The 26,552-nt window shown below is 36.3% G+C and overlaps 1 protein-coding gene across 12 annotated transcripts in view; it reads left to right on the top strand.

Moving 5' to 3' along the window:
- Nucleotides 1-26,552, top strand: part of babo (TGF-beta receptor type-1 babo) — a 152,753-nt gene that overhangs the window by 93,748 nt on the left and 32,453 nt on the right. For 9 of the 12 annotated variants that reach the window (XM_089866350.1, XM_089866348.1, XM_089866356.1 and 6 more), the window contains exon 2: nucleotides 3,700-3,820. In XM_089866350.1, the coding sequence (XP_089722476.1) occupies nucleotides 3,700-3,820 (121 nt within the window). Of the gene's footprint in view, nucleotides 1-2,527; nucleotides 2,911-3,699; nucleotides 3,821-26,552 lie in introns of those variants that run through there. The other 3 variants (XM_089866351.1, XM_089866357.1, XM_089866358.1) reach the window with 3 other exon arrangements.

Raw genomic sequence — 26,552 nt, 5'->3', positions numbered from 1 at the left:
AGAGATTTATGACCGTAAATAAACAATTTTCTCAAAAATTTATTAAAGAAAACTTAATCGTATTAGGCTTAGCCTAGTACAGGTTTACTTTTCGTCGTTAGGATTAGGATGGATATGTTTCGAAGGGTTCAGTTGGCCTTGACCCTAGCAGACGATAAATATAACTTCGGTCATGTCACGCCGTGGAATTGGGTCAAAATTAATTTATAATATTTCACACTTTTCAAATATTTGGAAATTAAACTAAGGCGTATTTTTTATTATTTTATTCGGGAATATATATAGCTACTAGGAACTATTGTGAGCCCATGTTAATTTCTATGCGAGTTTATTTTTGGGCGGGGCTTGAGAACTACTATACGTTAGGCCTCATATTTCTTACGTCTTTCTAATTGTGATTTAATTGGTTGACAGCAGGATATAGATTATTCGTAAGGTAAAATTCGTCATAGATTATGATCAGACCATAGCTCCTCCCTCAAAGCCCCCTTAGATACGATGAGAAAATGGCTACAGAGGAATTCCTATTAGCTGTATGAATTCCGAATTCCTGTTAAAAACTTAAAATCGATAGTAGTGTGATTTGTAAAGCGTTCTTGATCTGCAATTCTGAATTTCTGACGTCATTGCAGCCTGGAAAAAATCCTTACATTTAATTCCATTTAATATTGAATTATACAACTTGGAAAGCTGCGAAATTGAACAAAGCGAATAAAAGAAATCGGTAGAGTTAAGCTTTTTAGGTTTAGAAGTGTATCAATTAGGGAATAAACCTACTTCCGCCCTAAAAAAAACCGCGCTAAAATAATTAAAATGTACAAAGTTTTAATTGGGTTTGCGACAGATGCCCCCGAATTAGTTTCGGAAAAGAACAAAGAAAAAAAATTAATTCAAAAATTAGCCCGAATTTCTTTCAAATTAATTAATTAAAATTAACTAATTTAAATATTATTTTCGCGTCAATATCATTACGACAGCGGGTTTAAAAAAATTAAATTAAATTTCACAAAATTCCGTTGTAAAGATCAAAGGCTAAAAAATTATTTAAAATATTAACACATCAGATATGAGATAATGCCAATAGGTATATAACCATAAGTTTATAAGATATGTTCCTTCCATAAGTTAGTCACTGGTAACTTAGAAACTGGAGCTTGTAATTTTGAAGTGATTGAAGTAGGTCATAGATTCAAGGTAAAGCGATGATTGCCTGGTGAGGCGCTGTCAAAGGCTTAGTAATGCAAACTAAATAGGACCTAGATGGAACTTGGTCCTGCAAAATTAACCACCACCGAGTGTAGGACTTCAATTCTCGCTTCCGTCGTTCTCGAACTAGTTATCTCAAGCTGTAAGTCTCTTCTGTAGCATTACGAAGCATTTGTATTGTCATACTTATGGAAGGAACACACCTTATAAACTTATGGTGGCTCATTTGTTATTTATTGTAGACCCAATACCCGGAACCTTTTTCAAATAACTAATTTTTCCCATGCAGTAAAACCGCTAAATATCATTAAAAAATAACAAAGTAAGCGTACCTACTTCTTGCGAAATTGTTACTTTTATATACCAATATAGGAAGTGATTTAAATTCGTCGATAGATGGCGTGGTATGATAAGGAGGAAACTAAGGGAACAGTAGGCGGGCGTATTCGGTGTTGGGATTTTACGGTTTACCGTTCTAGCTACCTCTCTCGTCTAGCTCTTTTCATTGACGTCATACGTGGGCGCCAAAGAATACGCGATCTGTCTTATATGAGATATAAAGTTTGTATGTCCGGAAAAAGGAGAACGACGTTAATCGACGTTAATGGCCTTTATATACGTGTAAACACGAAGGTCTTTTTGCATTCAAAATTGCTATATTAAATAAATTATGTGCACCGTTATTTAGGATAATTATAATGTACACATAATACACATAATAGACCTACATTTAAAATGAGAAGACCAAGTATTTTGTATCAAATTTTATTTCAAGTAGTAACTTTTTTCATTTTCATTTTATCATCGTCAGCTTTGAAAGGTGATGGCAATAATTCATTCTTATAATAGTTCGTAGATTTGTAAAACCTTACATTAAATTAAAAGTTCATGACGTAAATAATATTTACCTTTCAGAAAGAATTAGCAACGCGCCGTTACCGCCTAAGATTTGAATTTATAACGGATAATCGGCCTCGCCCTCTCCCTAAACCATTGAAAGTTAGGTAGGGGTGAAGAAGAAAGGGGGTATACAATTTTCAAAGTAGAGAGACGTTTTCTCTCTGGACGCAGCCACCGCGGATTCTTGTTTCTAGCCCACGTAAGACGTCATAGTAAGGGAAAAAATTACTAGAGCCCCCCTACTACAAAAAGGAGAATCTCCCGCTTACCACCCCTGAAGGATGCTCCGACCTAATAATGCGAAGCGGTATACAGACCTTGGGAAAAGTGGTGGTGGGGGTCGAGCGTTGCCTTTATCAATATTCCCTTTCAGTTGGTCGGTAGAGGTCTAAATCTAGCAGTAAAGTTGCGCTGCAGCAGTTGGTTTCAAGAAGTCTTTCGCTTTGAACGTTGCTGTTGTCGCAGCTCTAGCATCGCGACATCGTTTCTCTCTTAGCTATCATTGATAAAATTAAAGGGGGATGCAATTCAACGATAAAACGGGACCGAGGACGCCTTTTTAATCGCTGATAGAAAATAATCAGCCATGTTATTAACCAAAAATGTTTCTTCCATCTTCTACCAAGTTGTTGTCGTTACGATAGATTTCGGTATCCCGTAGTAGGCTAGTTATACTTTTGTTTCCAATTATATTTTTTATAAGTTATTTCTTCTCTCGTAAACTGGTTTCGTCCAGTTTTAAGCGAGAATATTTGAATTGACTCGTTGCCATGGGGGTACTTAATGGAAACTTTAATTCAACCAGTAAGATAATTAATTTAAAATTGTTTGTGTTTTGTATAATTAATTATAGCGTATTTGTCTCTTGTTTTATTTTTTTTTTCATTTATTATTAATTATGGTGGTTTGGGAGGGCTACCGGTATATTTGCATGATTATGGGTTTTTGGAAAGTAACTGCCGCTGGTTGTTTATTGGGGGCAGGGAAAGTAGTTATTATTTATTTGTGACGTAGTGTCTTGGTTGGTTTGTAGCTATTATACCTCTTTAAGTCTGTCTGTACGTAACGTTTAAGGTTTGTCTACTCGAAGATGATACGTTTGTGAACTCAAACAAACATGAAACGGCAAGAGAAATTATTATACAATGATATCATCCATAAGCATTGAAATAATTAAAAATTAACATGAAGAGTATAAAACTTCAGTCACGTGATAGTTTGAGTCACTCAAATTTTTATTCATCAATTGACCTTCCATAAAAATAGGCCAAAATTTATTTAGACGAATTTACACCTAATAAAATAATATTTGTAATTTAATATCCATTCAACAGATTTTATTAAAAACATAATTAGGCTTAACACTTCCGGCTTAAATTAACTAGTTTATTAACCCCATCCCCAAGTCAATAACTCAAGTTGCCTTAAATAAATCATAAAAACCAATTTCAGCGGTTTTGAAAACCACGGTAAAAAATAAACGACGCCTTAGCTTCTTAGGCCTATTTGTTTGAAAAACGAGTTTTGGTTGGTCTGTATCCAATTAGTGACTAATTTGCAAATTTCTTTTCTTTTTTCTTTTAATTTTTGTAGCTTTGCTGAAGTGTCATTGTGACATATGCGGCGCCGACAGTAATCACACGTGCGAGACCGATGGCATTTGCTTTTCCGCTACTTCATTGGATGATAATGGAGTCGTTACCTACAATTTCAGGTTCGTTAAACACCCAATTTATCTAATTCTATATTGTCAAGTATTTATTTTGAAGGGATAATCTGCCTAAATATAATTAAAATTGTTTTCATCATGAAGTTACGATTCCATTGCTATAAATAATAATTAATAATTATAATTAATTATTGGCATTAAATGTTTTACACGATTTTATATAAATCAAATTAAATTGTACATTAATTTAGTCTGTTTTTACAAAATACAAACCGTTATGGAATCAATTCATGAGTTGCGCGTGTACATTTTATATATTACATTCTATTAATATATAATAACATGCTATTAATATTTAACTAATGTTTTTAATTTATTTAAGAAGTTAGGCAAGTTTTCCCGTATTTTAAATTTGATATTTACCTAATTTAATCATTTTTACCTACGAATTTATTCATTTAATACATGAATAAGTTCGTATTGTTGTTGTTTTGCGTGTAAGCGTGACTGTTGTTACCGTCTGTTTATTATTATTATGTGTACCGTTAAGTCAAAATTGTAATTATATAGAAGTCAACGAAAATATTTGCTACCGCCGCAAGTTTTAATATCAAAATTAAATTAACGCTGTTTCAATTAAAATCTCGGTTATTATTAACAGTTTAAAAATATCCCTCAACGGTAATAATTTCATAAAATAGCTTGTTTTCTAATATTAGTGTCAGATTCCTATGGAAATCTCGTTTACCCTCCCTTTAAAAATCTGCGCGTGATATTAAATTCCACGCGCAGTTACAGTTGGCGGCCATTTTTGAATTTATACCGTGACTCTGAGAGTCACGTGCCTCTTTAGCAGTAATTTACGCGGGAAAACATGTCGTTTACGCGGTAAACCATACTTTAGGCGGGAAATCGTGTCGTTTACGCGGTAAACCATACTTTAGGCGGGAAATCGTGTCGTTTACGCGGGAAACCAAACCATACTTTAGGCGGGAAAACCTTTCCAATCAACTCTAAGCCTAGTTTCAACGTTTTAAATTCGGTATCGAAATCACGAGGCCCTTAGAAGGAGGTAGTAATTCCGTTTAGATTAGGGCTCAGAAAAATTAGTTCTTAGGAGTATTTAGCCACGGATGATGAAATAAAAACTAGAGCTATAACCTCGACCTTGCCACGGGTTGTTACTCTCGTGAGCTTATCTTATGTTATTTTGTTATCGCAGCTCATTCTGCGTATACTTTTGTGTGTTTCTCGCGTTTTGAGCCCCTCCCACTCAAGGACTCGACATAAAAAAACTCAGGAATAATTAATCTAGTCGTAATACAATGTGACAAAATGGAGCGAGAGATTTTGGAGATGTTTTGGCAAGACCCGCGAAGTTGTTTTTAATAACATGAATTTACTCAGTTGTATCGTGAAAACTAGAGCGAAATCCGGGGCCATGCTTCGCTTATTGATAGTCGTATTCCCGATGCGTGTACCAAGGCTTAACGCGTGTTTCTAAAGTGGCAAATATAGGTCAAAGTTATATGCGTCGTCTGCTACATTGAAGGAAAAATTTTAATGTTTCTATTCTGCCGGAGACGACGTGTCATTTTGACGCAGATAATTACCAACATTCTATGTTAGAATTCTAAACAAATTCATCATTCATGGGAGAATTGCTGTTTGTCGAATTAATTCACTTAGATTTACGATTTCTTTAAAAGAATTTGAAATAGAATTTATCCGATTATACGCGTAAATATCTCGCCCAATAAATTTAAATATTTTATTTTTTTATTTATTTGTAACTTCAAGAAACGTTCTCGTAAGTTAAGCTTAACTGTCACGGTTTTTTTGACGATTCATAAATCTTAAAGGATTTTAGTCTTGAAGTATCTAGTTCAAGGGAGAGCTAAGACTAATCTTGTTATTAACTGAAACTCATCCGTGACTATATTCGATTTTCTTATCCCCTTTTATAACTTCAACCATATGTTAATAACACTTAGGTATAAGTTTCTAAAACTTGTCACAGTTGCTATCGTGGAAAGTTTCGATGGTGGAATTCTTGTAGGGAAACCGCAAAAGGGGCGGGACTTTAGACGGCTCCTCCCATATACATATGCATGGTGGAGGATTTTATGAAGTAGAAGGCTAGTGGGGGAGTAAAGATGATTGGGTAAGCGGAGCTCTGACGTTTTGTAGGAGGGGTTTACGACTTACTGCCGTGTCCCTTTTCTAGAATATTTTTTACACTAATTATGGAAGGTATAATGAACATATATGATTATTATTATTTATGATTAAAGTAGATCAGATCCGTGAAACGTTTAATATATAGGCGGAAGTATATTTTGCAACTATTTTGCCAAGGTAACCTTCCCGCGTTATTATGAAACGCAGTTTCCTCTGTAATTTATAAGAAAAATATAGAGGAGTTGTTACGCAAATTATTTAAATGTGAATGTATAGCTTTGCCAATTGTCTATTGTTTTGAGATACAGAAATATTTTTAGCTTGGGGTTCGATTGATTCAAACAGAAGGATATCAGTTGTATTCCCAACGTTGCATTTGCCAATTTCTGGCACTAAAACCCAAGCTTTGCAAAAGTGAACTTTGCCAAGAGCGCCTCGAGTTTCGGAATATATATTTTAACAGTTATTTAAAGAAAAATTCATTTTCCGCTTCAGAAAATCGCTCGCGGTGGTTAACACTTCAACGCTCAAAAACCCATACGGAAGTGAATTAAACCGAAGTTAAAAATACTAGAAAAATAATCAGGGTTTTGGGAGTACCTGAAGTTTAAAAATTGCGTTAAAAATCTGGGAAAAAATTGTATTATTACTGGGGAAAATTAAGGAATATGCAAATTGCTGTAAAATTTCTGGGAAGTAGGGGAATTTTAATTTTATCGCAACCCTGAATCGCGAGGCATTATGAGAGATATACATTCAAAACGCCCATGCAAGTAGGCGGTGCCTAATTCCCTTTTCTAATATCTCGTATTGTTTCTAAACATATTCCATTAACTTTATTCCTCTCAAGTTAATTAAATAGACAACTTTCCTTTTGACAAGATGATTAAAACACCTGAAATAGATAGCGGAAAATGAATGAGTAACGCGTCAATGACTTTGTTATCATTTAAATTCCAAGAAAAAGGGGGAAATACCAACACTTGAAATGCATCCGTTTTTAACCCTAGTACACTTGACTTTTGAAAATCATCTCTACTAAAGTTCAAAACATTTAAATGTACACTATGAAAGAATGTTAAGTTATTGTTTTTGAAATTATTTCGACTTTGAATCGAAAATTCCAAATATCACAAGTAAAGTTTGGCCTTTGGTTGTTGGAAACTTTAAAATTCGGGTTATTGAAATTGAAGAGAGGCTAATATCTCATTTTTCGATATATATTTCGAAATTTAAGCTGCTCGTTCATTGCGGTGCTGTTCAAGTCGCGGCTTTTAAAATTGAAATTAATATTTTCGATGTATTACGTGGTGGTATAATAGAAAATTGAAGCTTAATTTTCCTCGATATAATTATGAATAACCCACCCCAAAATTGAGTTTAATAATACTACCAGGTCGTGCAATGGTTAATTTAGAACATATCTCCTACCATCTATACCTCCCCCCCCCACTCCCACGTTCAAAATTCAAAGGGAGGGTCAAGTACCTTTGTCAAATGAGAGAGTAAGAAATTTAATCAAATTAGTTTAAACCAGCTGGATCCACGTGGTACGCAGGCCTTTTCGACGTAGGAACCCTCAGTACCGGGACATAGAAGGGGTGATACATTTCCATCCCTCTCTGCATGCGCAATCTCACGATACAAAAAGACCACACAGCGCAGGCGCCAAAACGAGTGATGGAAGGCAAAGTTTTACCCCCTTGTCTTTCCCCCTTAGTTACAATTTACATCGAAATGGTCTTCCTGGTAATAGGTACTAAGATTTATTTGTAGGGAGTTATTGAGGGGTCAAAATAAGGTGACACTGAGATTTTGAGGTTGGAGAGAGCTCACCCTGTACAATAGTCTGTTGCTGACCTATTTCAAATACCTGGCCCAAGAAATTTGTGATTGCAATCAAAGGTCATCGTAAAAATTTCACCTTTCCTTTTACTGTAGATCTATCTATTTATCTATTTATTTAGTCTGTAATAAGATAGGTTTAATTTGTCGGGTATTAAAAATCTATAGGACGTTCCACCCTTTTGAGAAATGTAACTGAAGGTTCGTCGTAAAAGTTTTCTATCTTGTTTACTCTCTCAAAACGAAAAGGTAATAGAGAGAGGGGGGGAAGAGAATAACTTTCTATGGGGCTTGTAGGTATTATATTAATTTGATGGAAATGCTCAAATTTCGAGGGGCTTCCTTTTCCAAAGTTCCTTTTCAAAAGGTGCTGTGGTATACTGGGTTAGTTAAAGGTTTTCCTATTCAAAATCGAGTAGTGACACCAACGTGTAACGTTGCCTCGCGCTTTTAACACGGTCAAAAGTAAACTGATGCCATTACCCCATCGTTTATGGTATGGTATGGTTTATAATGAAATTATATGTTATTTGATCGGGACTAAATATGGAATAAGTGTTTTTTTATTTGTACGTCGTTGTTATGGAATACTTTCTTGTATCTATGCCTTGTATATAGCGGCCATATTGAATTACATTTTTGTTAGATTTAAAGGCTGACTTCCAGCGAAGTGAAAACCGAGCATCGAGATGGCTAACAATGTACACAGCAATAGTGGCGATTTTCGAATCCCCGCTATGGCAAAAGATGGGAAGGTTCTAGCTAACAATAGAAATAATTTTCCTCCGCAATTTTTGAGCTCCTCTGAAGGATATTCTCATCTTCAGTTCGCTAGAACCACATTGCACGACTTTCAGGTAGCTAGAACGTTACAACTTTTACCCCAGCGGGGATTCCGAAATCGTCACGGTCGCTCCATTGTTAGCCTCCTCTATTCTCGGTTTTCAGTTCGCTTGAACTTTTCTTGCTGGAAGTCGGCCTTTAAGGTTCTTTTTTTTAGTTTTTGTTGCGTCAAAAATGACTGTAGGCGGTTTCCAACAATTTATTAGCTGTAAAGGAGTCGGATAGGGTTTGGTTTTATTTATTTTTTTATTATTAATCAAGTGATTAACATTCGAGATAGTGTCCCCCCCCCGGCTTTTGTCAGGTTCTTTCCACGCAACGTTTAACATTTTCCCCCAAAATGGACAGGCCCTATTGTTACGCTATGTCGAATAAGTGACTTGGTAACAAAGCTGAATGTTTCCCCCAAAATTTTAGGAATTGATCGAATTTTTTTATCAATTATTTAGTCTATTGTTTTCAGACTAAGAGGATTGATACCATTTACACCAGAAGACCAGGCTGCTTGGCGGACATAGTGCAGAACTTACCAAGTAGCCTGGCCTCCAGTTGTAAATGGTATCAGTCCTTCTAGTCTGAAAACTATTTATAGTAAGTAGACTTTCAAGAATAGGCAAATATTTTTGGAGAATACTCGAAAGAAGTCTCGTCTTAATTGGGTTAAATTAAGATGTTTAATTAATCTTAGCACCGTGTTTGATTAAAGGTATCGTTTTATCGTCCCTAAAAATTTGTATTTTTCATTTTGAGTTAAAGTAATCCTTTAAATTGGCGGCACCTTTTGTAACTAAGAGGTTTTGAAAAGTAAAAAGTAAAGAAAAATCAATTTCTATTTGTAATGTCTTTCTCTGTACGGATAACTTGACCTAGTACACTATTTTTCGTGTCGTAAGCCGCCTTTATTTCAAAATGGGTTCAAAATCCCTTCTAAAGCTATATAATATTTTTCCTGACATGGAACTACACCTTAAAATAGAGAAGGAAGGAATATAGGCTAAGTCGGCGCGCGAGACAGTCCAGTTCCACCCCCCCCCTTTCGTGAAAGAGAGAGTGGGGGAATGTAAAAGAAGACGGGAACGACTTTGCCGCGTCTCTTGCACACGGAGGTTTAAGAGAACCGGTTGGGGTGTGAAAGGGTGGGGGTGTAAAAGAAGGCGGGTGTTATTTTGCGGCCTCTTGTCTGGCTGACGCGGGTTAGACGTTAGAGAACCGGTTGATTTTTAAGATGCGGAGCGGGCCGAACCGAACCTCGGGCCCGGTGGGTGGATTAAGAGATAATTTTCCTTCCTTTTTGTTGAAAATATTGTGGCTCCCTGGTACTGATAGTAAACTCGTGCCACAGTTAGGAATAAAAAGAACAATAACAACAACAACACTAACGGTACAATAAGAAATTTATTTGATTTATCCAAGCGTTTATATATAGGCCTATATTTCTCTTAGTTCGGATACAAACCCACTTTGAACTTTTATCTCGATTTTCATTGAAGCTAAGGATGGCAAGCAAGCAAGCTCAATTGGGATTCTTGGAACGTAATAGTGTTTTATATTGATGTTACTGTTACCAATAAGTGCTCCATGGAGAGAAAATGTCTGAAGAAAAGGAAGGGGTTTTAAGTTTCTATATTGCTCGTAATACATTTGGAATGTTATGTTTAGAACCTCGATAGTGGAACACTCGGGACCTATTGAAGGTTTAGTTTACTTTTTGCAGATGTTGTTGTCGTTGTGGTGAAGCTCGACGAGCCTTTAGCGTTTAGTGGGGATTGTGGTTAGCGGTATTGAGTGTTTTGCACGTTAGTTTTAGCGGTTTTGAACGCTATTAGAGTCGTTTTGAATATCATTATTAATTGTATTGAGTCATTTGGAGAGTTTTGAATACTGTCTGTTTGGTATTTAAGTTAAGGGCACGTGATCTCTCGCTGATTCACGTGGCCATCTAACAATATTTAAAGCGCGTGATATATATTAAAGTTAATTTTAATTAATATTATGCGAGTTAGAAAACCTCGTAAAAGCTATTGGCCCTTCTGATAGCTAATCCAACCTATTCTTTTTTAAAACAACTCGGTCTGAAAATAATGCTATATAAAACTCACCTTAAATAATCCCCGAATCTTTTTTAATTTCTTTATCGAGCACTTAAAGGGATTTTAAAACTTTTTAAAAGTATTAAGAAAAATTAAAACAATTTTTTATTTTATATTCTTTAGTCTGTTTAATTTTATCTTTATTCTATAGCGAAGTGAAAGAGTGAGTTTTTTTTTTGTTCTAGAGAAAAATATATTGTTATTTTTAATTAAAAGTATTTTATTTTTTAGTTTGATAGGAAAATAAAGAAGGGTCTTACATAAAAACACTATAGGCAAGATTGAACCGGGGTCCTTAACAACTTTTTTTTTTGGTATCCGAAAATTCCGTGAAAAATGGTTCCTAGGAGAGAGTAACAAGCTTTCTTAAAAGCATTCAATTAAGAACACTTAATGTTTTATTTTTTTTAGACAAGTATCACATTTTTTTAGATTAATTTAATCGTATTAAATTTTTATATATTACCCTCTTTTAAAAAACGTCGGGGCTAAAATGGATTTTGGGGAAAACTTCTCTGTAGATTAAGGAAAGGTTTAAAGTTTCATTTTGTTTTTCTCCTGATTTTGAGTGATTTTCAATATAGCTAGATTTCTTTGTCGTGTCATGCTTTTAAAATTAGATCGCTTTAGTTTGTTGGGAGCTAGGAAAAACGCTTATCGCCTTGAAACTCTAATAATAATAATAATAATAATAATAATAATAATAATAATAATAACGGTATAACTTATAGAGATTTCATCAGAAATAAATTAACCCAAAGTTATTTAATGAACTCCAATATATGGCGTGAACGGATGAGTATTGCCAGAAGTGAGATGAGACTAGAAGTGAAGGGCTCTAGCATTGGTAGTAGATCCTGGCACTAGTGAACAAATTCGAGGATTTTATGCTGCTTCCATGGCGCCTACACTACAGAGAAAAAACTTGGTCGAGTTCCAAAAACATTTCCTACCCCCTTCCCCTCAACCTAAAGCTGCGGAACACAGACGCGGCTTCTTGAATCTAGTTCGGCCGTCTATCGCCGCGAGCGTCTCACGTTTTGGAGGGAAAATTCAGAAACCGCTACTAGAGGGCCAACCGTTCTTGTGTTATCAAGAATATTCACTTTCGCCGAGTGAAGAATTTGATTAGCTCAGTACTTCTAGTCTCGTCTCACTTCTGGTATTGCCAGTCACGACTTCGACCACCTCACACTTCTCCAACTTAACATCCGTGATTCCTTGTACTCAACTTCTTACTCGTGTAGCTATGAATGGTTTAACCTACTTAATCCCAATTTAATTCCAAGTAACGATAAAAGAAATAAGGGTGTGATAGGCGTAAGAATTGTGCCTAGGTATTTTTGTTCTTAGGTATGTTGAGCATCGCATCGCATCAGCGGAGAGGACATACACCTTCTTTTATTTACAATGCTAAAGTTTTCCCGAGAATCGCAAAGAGCCGCAGTAGGGTATAGCGCGGGACGTCGTCGGCGCCAAGCTAACATTTCTCTCATTGCCCAAATATTTGCCCGTTGGGCCTTGGCAAAAATGAATGAAGCAAAGGCTTAAAGAAAACTTTTCGGGTGAGAATAGTAAAAGAAAGAAAGAAAAAATTAAGCTCTGAGAGCCATGAGACGGCGTTAAGAAATGTGTAGGGACTTCCTTATAATATGGGGGACACACACACACTAGCTGCTTCAAGAGTTTCTTTCTTAAAGAGAAAAGCTCTAGCTCTAGAACGGAAAATTAAGATATTCCCATCGCGTATTCTCTTCCGTGTCAGAAACAAGAATAAGTTTAGTTTAGTTTCCTTTAAGAGCCTAAGTAAATAATCCAGAACTAAGTTTGTAATTCTCTAATGGCGCTCTCTTACTACTGCCACCGACCAACTGTGGTCAAGAGGGTCTTCTATCAGGCCAGCCTCTTACCGCCCCTAAATAGCACTACAGGGAGAAATGACGTAAGATGGAGTGGTTATGATGGGCGACCTGCGGAATTGCCTTAAACCCTGCCAGTGTACTTCGCGCACGCCTCACACTTCGTTAGGCGATTGTTAAGTGCTGCCACATAGCGCCATTGTATTTGTACAAGAACTAGCTTCTATTTTTAAGACAGAGGGGGCGTCCTTTAGTTTAGGAGTCCGTACTGTACGACCCTACCTAAACGCCCGAAGAGGATGCTAGCCGGAGGACTTCGGTGCCGTTCCGTAGGTATGGGGGTGCAGAGGCAACGTTATACGTATGGGGGGTTGCCACTGCATCTCTCCCCCTTCAAGGTATCAATAGACCCCTTCCATGGTAACTTAAAGTAGTGTTATAAACTTATGATTTGCTTCTACGAGGTAAGGTCCCAAAGAATAAATAAATATAAAAAAAGTGTTTCTAGATTTAAACTGATGAACAACAATGGATCCTTTTTTAAGAATCACGAAAAGCTTAGAACGAACGGCGAGCTATTATTATTTTTTATTTTAGTCAAAGAGGCCTGTTCAACCTGTTTCGAAAATTTTAATAAGAACATTCTGGTTGTTGATGGTCATTTGAAACTAAATACTGACCCGTGTTCGAAATAATCGGGAAGCGAGCCGACAACAAGCGGTTTATTATTAAAAACCGCGCCGCGTGTTCAACTTTTACTCGATTACCTTTGGGGGGGGGGGGAATACATTTGAATTTATACGTAATTCAGTGGTCAATCAACATTTAAAAGTCCAATCGTAGCTTTGCACGCCATACGCATTGGGTTAGATATTTGAAGATTACCATTTTGTTCATTTCTGGTTTGAACTAGGGATGTATAGAACAATCTTCAGTTCAGTCTCTTTTCGAATAGCTAAACCAGATTGTAATAACCATGGAAACCGATCACGTGCTAGGGTTAGTTTCAAAATTCGTGCCCCCGAATGAGCAACGCGAAAAGGCTTTCATAGAAATAATTGTGCATTTATGTTTATATACAAGCTTTATTATATTATAGGTAAACGATATTGCTTGGTTACTTATGTAATATTTCCCTATTTGTGACGTTTTACGACGAAATCGATGTTTAGAAACATACAGAAAGCAATATCTATTGGCCCCTTATATTCAATATATCATAAGCAAGGCCCCTGCAAACTTCAACATTAACTTTGACAAAATATGTTTTTTTTGTGGGTTTTAATTTAATTAAGTAGAGCAATTTTATTTTAAACGCTTATCTCTTTTTCGAAAGACACTTGGTGTCGACCTCATCATTGTGACTTCTGTTTCACTCGATTTTTACTCCTTCATCCACCAACCACCACTCCACATCGCAGCGTGTCAAACTGAAGCTATTCCAAGCTCTTAAGAATTCTCGTCACATTCTATCGTCATCTAGAAAAGGTTGGCACTGATTGCGATGAACCTCTTTGTAATCCATTTCAAAACGAGTTAAAAAAAACTATACCGTACAACACTCTCATTGCATTTTCTTAGTCGTCATAGACAATTCCATTAAATACTTGAAGAGAAACCAACCAAAGCGAAGAGCTGGTACTAATAAACAACACCAGACGGAGCCCGCGTTCAATCACTACACGTGGCGTGACGCTAGCTTCTCTGCAGTAACTAATGAAATGGTCTATATTGAATTGGGTGAAACGGCGCCAAGACAGTTTGTTGTTGTTTTGGTTTTATCTTTAGAGTCCCAACCAATGTTTTGCGCGGCTCCTTGTCTTACAGGAAAGCCATCCCAATGTGTGCGCGGATTCGGTGATCGGTATACTGGTCAGGGTTCGTTCAGCACTGGAATATCTTGAAATCTCCTTTTAATTAATTGGTTTAGAGCAAAGAGCGCAAAGAAAAATCAGGGAAACTTAACCCCTTCAGTGTAAAATTAAACCCTTGGAAACTCGTAAATATCTTGGACTCTTGGTTGAAGGGAGAATGTTTTTTGCGAACCCTGACTCAGAAATTCAGAATAGCCATCTTTTCTAATTTCTACTATTTATACAGAGTGGGTCTATGTCTACCTTCGTATATGTTTTTCTGCTATAGGGATTCGTTTCGATTCTTCTTACTTGGCAAAGGCTTACAACGATTAAGAATACCCTAGAGAAACTTTAGGAGAGATCTGAAAAAGATCCAAAGATTTCACTCCTCATCACTTGGATATTTTTTCTTTTTATTCTCTCTTGTTTATCTTTAAATTTTATTTTTGAAATTTTATAAACGTGGAACTTTTTGACAAAGACAAAACAGAAGTTTTATTTATTTACCTCTTTTTCTTTTCATAAATTCCTGAGTTGTCGTATTCAACCTCACCTTCCAAATTAATGAGTTGAGATCGTTCAACGTCTGATTTTTATTTATTAGCCGTGTAATTAGTCAACGACGGTTCCCTGGCGCTTGCTTACTTCCGACTAATTCACTTCCGTTTTAAAAACTAATACTCTGTTAATATTTAATACTTGAGTTACCAAATAACCGCTTGTAAAAACGGTATCCTTATATTTATTTTTAATATCGACAAATATTTACTAACCGATAACTTGCTTACAAATATTATTATGTTTGTATATCAAAATATCTGTATAAAATGCCTAAAACTAATTTGTTATTTGAGACTTGCTGAGTTCTTTCAAGTTTTAGGCGATAAACTAAACTTCTTTACTTATGTTTTGAGGTTTTTAGAATTTTTCTAAACTGGCCCCTGGAGACTAATACCAAAGTCGTTATAAGTAAACCTTCTTTTTTTACATAAAAAGCTATGAAAGAGAAACTCTTTAACTCTTTCATGCTATAGTTTAATTGCATCGGGAATGCATACGGTTAATTGGAATCATTGTGTAACTAACCTTTTTCACTGAATTTATCTAGGCGGATTTTGTGGGAGGAGCTAGCTAGACTAATCATTATATATGCCGAATTTTCCCTCCGGAATAATTATTTTAACTCGCTAAGCCTTGCACCTTGGGCGCAGCTTGACCACGCGTTTCTACCAACCAATGAAATTGCAGTTAGAAATACGTCAGAATTAGGAGGGCGTCACACGGATAGTAAGTTCCCAAGCCCAGTATACCCACAAAACATGGGAGAGACTTGGGACACCATGATTCCTGTTATCTGTATGCATTCCTGTCGTCTTAGACTTGGTTTTATTTCAAGCTAAAGGCTACTACACTGAAACAGAATGTTGTTCTCTGTATTTTACAGTTGTTGTTCAGCGCGTAAACAAAATATTTAAGCGAGATACGGTCTTAGTCTTTCTTTATTTCTTGGTACAAAAACCTTACAACAGTTAGAGTACCTTGATTACCGTGTTGATTACGTGCCAATAGTATTGTTTGCGACGGTTTTTTCAAGGAATTCAGAATCGTGAAATGCAAATGCTAATCGCGACGCTAAATCGGTTCCGTTCTTTGAAAGGACCTAGGCCTAGGATAAAATTCTGTGTTTATTCGGAAGGATTCTTCTAATGTGTTTTCTAAACAGAACTTAGTTATCATAAACTTTAAGGGGCAACATTGTAACTGCAGCTTCTTTGTGTCTAGATTAACTTAGTATACCATTATTTTTTTCTGTACAAACGCGTGCTATAGTATAACAAGGCTTAACATTTCGTCGTCCCTAAGCCTTAGTCCCAAACAAACACATTGCGCCCGAGCATAGCCTACTTGTATAATACAAGTCGGCTATGGCCCGAGATAACTGCATGAGAGTTTAAATTTTAGTTTTCTAGACAAGTTTTCCCATGACATTTAACGCTTCAGTTGACTATATTGGATCTTTCAGGCTCTCTCTATTTTAAAACAGCTTTAAGCCTTATTTTATTCCCAACGTATGTTTTAAAGTCTTAAGTTAGTTACGCTGAAGTTTTCAATTGGGTTACGCTTAAGATGTTGGACCAAGGTAGCATTTGACCCTAATTGTTGCGAGTTAAATGTATTCAATTATCACAAAATGGCGACGGTAAACCCGCGTTACGAAAATGTGGAGCCGCTAGACGCGAGATACGTTGTTAGGCTTAAGACGTAGGCCTAGAAATTTGAGAATTAAACTGATTTAAAATACAAAACGTGAACCGCGCTACACGTAACACGTTGACGTACGCGTTTGTCTTTCAGTTTCTTAAAAGTTAAACAACCTATAGTAAAAATTGTTGGAAAAGTAGACAAGTAGTGGTAATGAATGGAGGAAATTATTAACGATTACTTCTGGTTAATCAACATCTGATGGAGTCGTTTTGAAAATTCAGTCTAGCCGATGTATGGGCACGTCTTGAAAATCGAACAAAAATGTACTTAATTTTTATTTTATTTTATTTTTAAATGCGGGCTGTTTTTAGCCATATCGTAGTATACGATAGGCTCTTAGTTTGACCCGAGCCGTCCGTAGTAGTAGTAGTAGTAGTAGTAGTAGTAGTAGTAGTGGCCGGGGTTGTCGCTTCGTTATCGTCAGATTTTAGCTTAAAAGGAACTTTATATTACCACAACCCACCCATAGGGGTTACTGGGCTCGGTTAGAGATTTAATTTTAATTAAACATTTTTCAGGTCAGACCCGAGAATCGAACCCGGGTCGCTGGCGTAGAAGACAAACATTCTACCACTGAACTATAGAGACTTGATAGAAACCCCGAGTTTTTTATTATTTATTTTTATCTCTAAAATGTCGGGGTGATGTGGGGTGGGGTACCTCTTAATTTGTGGGGTGGGGTACCTCTTAATTTGTGGGGTCGGATACTTATGAATTTTTATCTGTGGGGTCGGATAGTTATGAATTTGTATGTTTGGGGTTTTTATATTTATTTTCTTTTTATGTATGTGCTAATTACATAGATAACGATTTTCCCCGTTTCCTACCGCGCTCCTCATGTGCTTCGTTCTCGTTCGGTAGCTATCGTCATCTATGTTATGTTTGACTGGAACGTTTTGGCGGTTAATTCAAATGTGGGTTTAGATAGAGCTAACATTAGTGTTAAATGAGCGTTATGCGTTTGATCATTTTAGTATTGCTAAAGGTAATTCGAGGGGATAATCACTAAAATGCGTAATCACTATAACTAAACTTTCTCTTTCAAAAGTTTCTGGGCATAAGTCCTTGTTAGAAATTTATAAGATGCGATAAGTGTGCATCGGCATAAGTCTATGTTGTAAACTCATCGAGGGGATTATCACTAAAACCATCTGTTCTTCGATTCGCCGGAATATTAGAATTACAGCATAAGTAAATTTATACGGTCATAATTTAATCACTGTTTAGAGTAGGGAATCGAGGGGCTATTCACTCTGATTTTATGCACGGTAAATCATTTAAGCATTGAAAAAGATAGCGCTATTCACTCATTAGGGTAAGGTGTAGAGGGGTTATCCACTCATTAGGGTAAATTATAGAGGGGCTATTCACTCGTACGATATGGCTACTATTACGAGCCCTTGGGCCGTCTTGTTTATAGTATATTGACCGCTCGATCAAGCGAAGTCAAACATATGCTTAAAAAAGGTCGGTCACTCGCGGTCTCTTTGCGAGTTTTCTTTAGCCTTTTCTTTGAATTTTTTATTTTATTTTATTTAATGAACTGAACTGAACTGAATTAGGCTAGAAGTTCAATGGCAGTTTATCCTTTTCATAAATTTATATATACCGGACCAAACCTTAATTTACTTGATTAATCTTAATTACTCCGAAACAAACCACAACCTTTTACGCGTTGTTTACTTATTCAAATTGCTTGAATTGTATTCGAAACTCAATCCTTTCGGCATCTCCTTTATATAATACGATTTGGATTCTTTCTGCATGCCGCGGTTCAATTTCAATTTGGAACCGTATCATCTATATTTCATCAACTATACTATACTCTCTCTCCCCGCATTGAAAACCCATTGCATTTGCAGCCGTATAGATTTGTAAATATAGGGTATATATTATTTATCCAAATGAGATATTAGAAGCGCAGGAAAATTTGGCGGGCTTTGTTCTATAGCTTCATTCAGGCAAAATGCACGCGCGCGCGTTGTCCTATATGAATTTCTCAAACTGAAACCGCACCACTTTCCCGCGCCCGCCACTTGTTGAAAATGCGCGAGCTAGTTTCCCTCCAAAACTCAGACCTCTATACCTTAAAATGGCGCGCTAATGGCATATTAATCCTTACGACGCCTAGAAAGGGGGGAGGGGGTGAACTCGTGAATTCGCAGATTTTAACCTATCAAGATGAGTCTTCGGAATATCGATGTCTCACATTTACTAGAATTAAAAAGTCAATCCACCTAATTCAATATCGCCGGAAATAGGGACTTTTCACAATTCGGGCTTAACTCCGCCCCCAGCGCCATTATGGTATGTTTTTTTTTAACAGAATGAAAGCTATTAAGCCCCTCCTCTTGGTATGTTTTTTTTAGCACTAGTGGAAGGTAGCCTGACGTTGCATGACGTAGTACTGCCATGTCCCTACTAGGCTTATCTCGCGATTCGTGAAGGGGAGTAACGGTGAGAAATTAGTCTGTCGTCTGCTACACCAAGGCTTAAAAAATGTAGTTTAGCAGACGACAGACGAATTTCTTACCGTCCACTAATCCCGGAATAAGCCTAACTTAATAATTTCATATTGTTATATACCAGTTTTGTTGTCCTATTTGAGCCCAACTTCTAAATTGAAAAACAGGCTAGGCTTAGTTGTCCGTACATATTCTTGGATAAATTCGATAAATTCATGTATGCATGCAGTTTCTCAAACTAGGGTTATATACATCGACGAGCTGAGCTGGTAACCACGTACATTTCTCATTGCAAGGCGCAAAGTGTTGGACCGCGCTTATACTTCAGCCTGACATTGACAAATTAAGGGCTAACCTTACGGACGTCTCAAAATACCTAGGTAGCGGGGTATCAATTACCACCAGGGCTAATTTCTCAAGTCCAAGGCTAGCTGCCTCAAAGTTCGAACTTCCCTCCAATACCCCTAAGAGTATTACAGTATATACTTACCATGATAACCTGAAGACTTACAGTTCGAGCTAGTTCGTGAACGACGCGAGAATTGAAGTACTACACTCGGTGGTTAATTTTGTAGTCCATCTATGATCTAGGTCCTATTTAGTCTGTAGTAAGCCTTTGACAGCGCCTCACCTGCAGGCGTCTTCGCTTTACCTCGAATCTATGACCTACCTCAATCACTTCATGACAAGCTCCAGTTTCTAAGTTACCAGTGACAAACTTATGGAACGGAGCAAATCTTATGAACTTATGTTCCTTCTTCGTGTATGTATCGCTCCGCCACCCAAAAAAATAGTTCTTGCAGGCCTGTTGCCGGCCAAGTTAAGGTTAGCAAATTTCGCAGACCCCTTCGTTGCATTTTCTAGCGGAATTAGTTTAAACGGAACTAAAACCCCACTTGCGTTCCTAGATTCCTTTGGCTCACGAAACATCACGTTCTTGGACGATTTATAAGACTTAAAAGATGGTCAGGATCCCCTAAGAGGTTCGCTTTAAATTCCTCTAATGTTCTCCTCTCCTCTCCATCAGTACCATATTAATTTAAAGTTATCAAAATGTTCTTACCCAAGTCGTAGTCATGAGCTCCTGAAGCTCAATCGATCTTTCGACATTCAAAATTATCATGACAATCTTTATAAAGACAATTAACAAAGTTTAGGTTTATAATTACTTCGGGTTAATTTATATCCGTTTTTATGCATTTCGCCTACACACACCTTGAAAACCCGATGAGTAGATTTTAGAGTGTGTTTTCTAAATTCTTGGGTAAGCGTTTTAGGCCAGATTTAACTATATATTCTTCAAGCTAACTTTACAACACTCCCTATGTGCTTATTCTCTCTCTCAGGTACATTTTAGAGATTATATCTCTAAAAATAGTTTGAAAAATTATGTATTCATACCTACTTGGTTGTCTAAATCGTTTCTTAACTACTCAGAAACGCTTCCGTGTACTGTCTGGGTTAGATGACCAATAACTGTTGGATTTTAATGGTTTTTCTTTCACCTATTGATAGACTATTACATTAGAGAAACAAACAAACACAAGAGGTGGGAGGTGCCAAGCTTAGGTTATTTTCCTGGCTCCAAGAGGTAACGCTAGACGGAGCCAGAGTTCATCTGAAAACTAGCTAGGGTCTCTGTGGTTATTTGTATTTTTGAACTTTGGGGTACAACCAGTACCGACTACTAGGTTAGGAGATGTATTTATCACTACTCGAATTGCTAACCCACTCTCCGTATTATGATCTTAAACACGCATTATAACCTTAAGAAATTCCTAAATAATAAAAGTCCTGGAAAAGAGATTTATTCCAGATATATTCTCAGAATTAAATTTTTATAACTTTGCATCGCTTTGCATTTATGTTGATATCTGTTATTCTGGCTTGTTTACTACAGACTTTGATCAAATGGGAAGTAAATAAACACGAAGAATTGGTTATTTACGCTCCCCTCCCCGCTTGACAAAAGCCTTAAAATATTTAATGATATCTTCGACTTAATCTCCTTCCATTTAAATGTGTTTTTCGTTAACCCTTTTACGGAATCACGCCCCTTTTCAATTTAGTCGTAGAACCCTTACGTCATTAATTTTAATATATTATTTTATTGAAAAGAAATTTGCATTTGTATTTTTAGAACATTTTTGGCTATTTATAGCTTACAGTCATTTTTCCTCAATTGAACTTTTATGTAAATTGCAATTTACAGAAGTTTTCAAAATATACTTCGGTATTCTTATGAACTTCTAAACTAATATTAATTTTAATTTAGTTAGTTTTAACCTGGAGCTATATCATTAGTTGTGACAATATTAATTGTCTTGTTAATTGGTAACCTACCCAATTAAAAATGTACTCACCTTAGGTTATTTACATTTTGCGTAAACTTCAAACAGATTTAATTTGAATACAAGATATGTTTGATTAGGATAATTTAAAATTAATAAAGCTAACCAAATATTTGCCCACTCGAGGTAACGTGTTAAGTTGTTCAACACCTACGAGCTTAGCATTAAGTTTTTGTTTTGAAACGTTAATTGCAACCCAGGGCAACATTATTAAACCTGAATGGTTTTCACCTTTGACTCTCTCTTTGAAATTGGTCAAGCCAATCAAATGGTTAGTTCAAAGGCAACCAACCGCTTTGTGCTATGTTAGTAGTTCGGGCCTAATTATCTTGAAATGCACGTGATTTAAATACGTTTTAATGAAATAAAATTCAAGGTAACCGTTTCTTGAAAATAAAGTGTTCTGTATTAAGAAAACCATTACGTACTAGCACCTTCCGGATTTATATATAATTTAACAGACGACTTGGTTCCCATTATTTCTATCCATAGTAAATTATCCGAAGTTATGGAAAGAATAATTTATAGTATTCACTTGAATTCCTGGAAATATCATGAGAACATTGAATATAAAAGTCCAGGAAATTATTGAGACTCGGACTAAACCACTCTTGTTGTTATTACAGTATCGGACTGTGGAAATATGGTAGACATTGCAATGTTGCTAAGAACTTCACGGGCTTTCTTTAATTTCCGTTTTATTTACTTCTGTTTTTCCCATAATATACTCTGTTAAAGACCGCGTGTTCGAAGCTATTTGGTCTAAGTTTATATATGTATTTTAAGCGAGTTCGCTTACCTCAAAATCCCAAGCGCTGAACGATTCGGTTAAAGCAAGAAAAAAAAACGTTGTTGATGACTTATTTCTATAAACTCGCTGAGTTTAAAATTGTTTTGAATACTCAAAAGGAGGTTAGTCCAAATATTAAGATTATGCAAATTTGGCCGCTGTTTTAATAAATATGTATACAAATTTGAAAGTTCCAAGTAACTATCTATATAGGCATGGCTACTACCATAAGTTCATAAGATATGTTCCTATGTTCCTTCCATAAGTTTGTTAATCTCTGGTTACAAACTGGAGCTTGTAATTTTGAAGTGAGTGAGGTAGGTCATAGATTCGAAGTAAAGCTAGGGACGCCTGGTGAAGCGCTGTCAAATTTGGGCTTAGTAATGCAGACTAAATAGGATCTAGATGGAACTTGGTCCTGCAAAATTAACCACCACCGAGTGTAGGACTTCAATTCTCGCTTCCGTCGTTCTCGAACTAGTTATCTCGAGCTGTAAGTCTCTCGTGAGCATTACGAAGTATAGGTATTGTCATACTTATGGAACGGAACATATCTTATAAACTTTTGCTACTAAGGATATGACAAAATTACGCGCCAATAACCAACTGTACAAGAAACATTTGAAAACAAACTTAAAATTTCAATTTGAATCATCCGGAATACTTAATTTATTCATTTCCAACCCTTACAAACAAACCTAAACTTAAAATTGAATACGAATGAAATTGTATTATAAAGATATAGTTTACTAACTTTAGAAAATGGAAAGACTATGGCTTTGAATTTGCAAGGCTTAAAATATGACGAGTTAATCCCGTTTCTCTTCTATTGGGTGACAATTTAACACCATCTCAAATATGTAACTAGATTCCGGTGCTCTAGGAAGTAATCGGTTGTTTCCGTTTACTGACATCGTTGACAAAACGGAAGCGCGAATTATATCATTCAGCCCTCGATGTTAGGGCCCTTTTCACGTTTGTTTCTACTATGGGTAACATTTAAAACGTGATAGCTAAGGAATACATAATTAAAGAGAAAGTGTATTGAACCAGATAACGGTATTACGCAAAGAAGAGGTAATTGTGATCTGCCATTTTTCAAGATGGCCACCGATTGAAAAAGTACTCTTTTCTTAATAAGATACCATGCACCGCCTATGAGTAAAAAACATCCTTGATAATCGTGCAGTTAGGACATAAATAGGCATTGTTTTTATAATCAGAAGTTATATAATAACCCTCCTTGGAAGTATGGCTTTAGTTTAAACCAGGGCCCTTATTACGTAAGAGATATCTTTTCAAAAAGGCTTCTGAAATAAAAATTATCACTTAGGAAGTCACAGTATAGGTTCAAGAGCGTGTGGATGATTTGTATATAAATCTTCTAGCATTTCCACAAAAATGTGTCAAACACATTCGATCATGGCTCATATTGGACACCCCCAGAAAACCTGTCAAAAGTAGGCCCGGCTCTTTGATCCCCGCAGATAAAAATGAATTTACTGCAGTATAATGTACGTGTATCGCTGACCTTTATACTGTTCAGTTGGCTTGTCGCTATTCAGTTATAAGGTCCCGAATCATTTCCAAGGTTGAGGCCTCGTAATCTTTTTCGATATTTGCCCAAACATCCAACTTCTGTCAGTGCAGGGCGGAGATTAAACTCAATCGCCGCACTCGGACTTGGCTTGGGTCCGCTGCCACTTCGAATTCAAGTTTGTCCGTTCGTCCTTTGGTGGGGGGCCCCCAAGGGAATCTAGATGCGTATGTGTGTACCGAAATGTATGTACCACTGTAATGTCTTAGATTGGAACCCCTAGGTTATGTTATGTATGTCCCAAGAGATTCATTAATGTGAAGTAAAAGAACTTGTTAATATGATGTCGCGTAACAAACCGTTACCTAGCTACTTTGTAATTCTAAATAGGATCAGCAAAGAAGTAATGTTTTTGCAATCGGAGCGATGTGATATTTTGAAAAATATCTTCGGATCTGTAAAACCTCTACGATATGAAATGATCTCGACACTGTTGCATTGTTTAGAGGGTCATAACTCTGGTTCTTTAAGAGATACTTTGAAGTACTCCAGTATGTTATAGTCCTATTTCTCCGCTTTCCGACGATAAAATACTTGGGGTTTACGACAATCAGGGCCCGAGTAATTAAGCAAAATGTTAATGTTCATAGACGTCCTCTCCGTAGGATTAACAGTGGCATATTTACACTACACTTTGTAACTCTTGTTCTATAATGGATACAGGGAAGTCCTTAGAGTATGTTATAGTCTTATTTCTCCGCTTTCGGACGATACTAAATAATTGGGGTTATAACAATCAGGGCAAAAGTAATTATCATTTCACAGCAAAATTTGGACGATCAACAACATTGTTTAACTGGGCCTTGAAATATAGTATAACCTTACTTAACTCTTAGTGTAATTTTGAAATGAAATTTCTTCTTTGGGTGGAAAAAAATTAAAAATAGTCCCAAGTTAATAATAATTTTTTTTGCAACCTTAAAATTAATTCGTTTCGTACGTATAGCTTGAAACCTGCAGGCATTTTTCTTCGTTATACAACACTGTGTATACATACGCCGTCAAAGTTTACACTCTGCCTAGGGTCCTGTCCTGATGATGGGAGTTCTATTTGCTATGCCTTCAATCGTCATACAAGCGCTTGTGTGTCTATATAAATATATATATTATATTTTCAGACACTATATACCTTATAGATAAAATGGGCGTATTCATACACCCTTGTAGTGTTTTGGCATACATCCCTTCAAACATACTGAAACTATTTTGCCCTTAAACTCCGCCCTATTTTAACTTCTAATAATCGAAACAGTAATCTTGGGCCTTGGTTCGTTCGTTCGTTCGACTCGCTTAAAACTTAAACTATACGCTGGTGTATACGAAGAGTGTTTAAAATTATTAATTATAATACTTCATATACCTCGTACGGAACTTTAAGCCACGCCCCCCCTCTTCCAATTTCCTATGTTTAGTTAAATTAGATCTCGAGACGATTTTGTCGGTTCTGAAGTTTCCAAACGCTCTCCAACTCTCCTCTCTCTCTCTCTCTCTCTCTCTCTCTCTCTCTCTCTCTCTCTCTCTCTCTCTCTCTCCAACTCTCTCTCTCTCTCTCCAACACTCTCTCTCTCTCTCTCTCTCTCTCTCTCTCTCTCCAACTCTCTCTCTCTCTCTCCAACACTCTCTCTCTCTCTCTCTCTCTCTCTCTCTCTCTCTCTCTACTTAAATTGATAGTATGGCGGTTTTGTAGGCCAGTTTTAAGTTCCCGCCAAATAATTGAGGAAAATTGGGGTTACCTTTTGGAAGCGAGTGAATGCTTGGTTCTTGGGTCCTGTAAGGAAACGCAGAGAGAGGGTATATCGTCTAGAGGAATTAACAGGAGACGGGGGAATGGTGTGTAAGGGATTTACTAGTTTATTCCAGACGTTTAACAAATTAAATTCGATTATATTCTAGTTTAAGAATGCGTTGAAGTTTTAGTCTATGTCTATTGCGAGATTTAAAGAGCTTGTGAAAAATCCGGATCAGATTAAATTAATTTGTGTTGTTTTTTCTTTTGTTAATTGCGTTCAAGTTCATCTCGGCATCGGGGGCTTTAATTTTTAGTTAATTATTGGGGTTTATCTTTAATCTATCCATGATGAGCAAACCAAAATTGGTGGGTATTGAATTAATTCATAATTTCAGGGTTTTTAAGTCGTTTGAAATTGAAAAAATCATATTACGACATTATTTTAATTGGGAAAAATTGATGGTGCATGGTTACTTCTAAAATTAAAGGCACGTGGTCGCAGATGAGCCAATGATAGAAGAAGCTTAATTGTCACGTCAGTCTCGAGGAAAATGGCGAGGTGCTGGTCTTAATTATTTATTATTTTATTTTAATTTCTCATTAAGGAGATTATTCAGAAAAATACTTATTAATGCCAATTTTGTGAACATTAAAAGTTTGCCTTGATTTGAAAGTAAATTCTGATGTTAAATAGCATGTCTTAACTTTATCTTTTTGCAGTTGTACTTGAATTTTTCCGTGTAAATAAGAAAAACACCTACCAAAAAATAAATAAATATAAAAAAAAAAGATGACAACTTCTCGCGACATTGCGTTTAAAATGTCAGAAGTTCGAGTGGAAAATCAGTCAAGTTTCCAACGTAACTTCCTGAAATTTCTTTTATCTCTGTAAAAAGACAATATTTG

Source organism: Phalangium opilio, unplaced genomic scaffold (genome assembly GCF_054372755.1).
Source record: "Phalangium opilio isolate 3A_F unplaced genomic scaffold, DU_Popi_V2 ptg000017l_1, whole genome shotgun sequence".
NCBI classification, from domain to species: Eukaryota; Metazoa; Arthropoda; class Arachnida; order Opiliones; family Phalangiidae; genus Phalangium; species Phalangium opilio.
The sequence above is the reverse complement of the archived record's forward strand: the minus strand, read 5'-3'. Positions and strand labels throughout refer to the sequence as shown.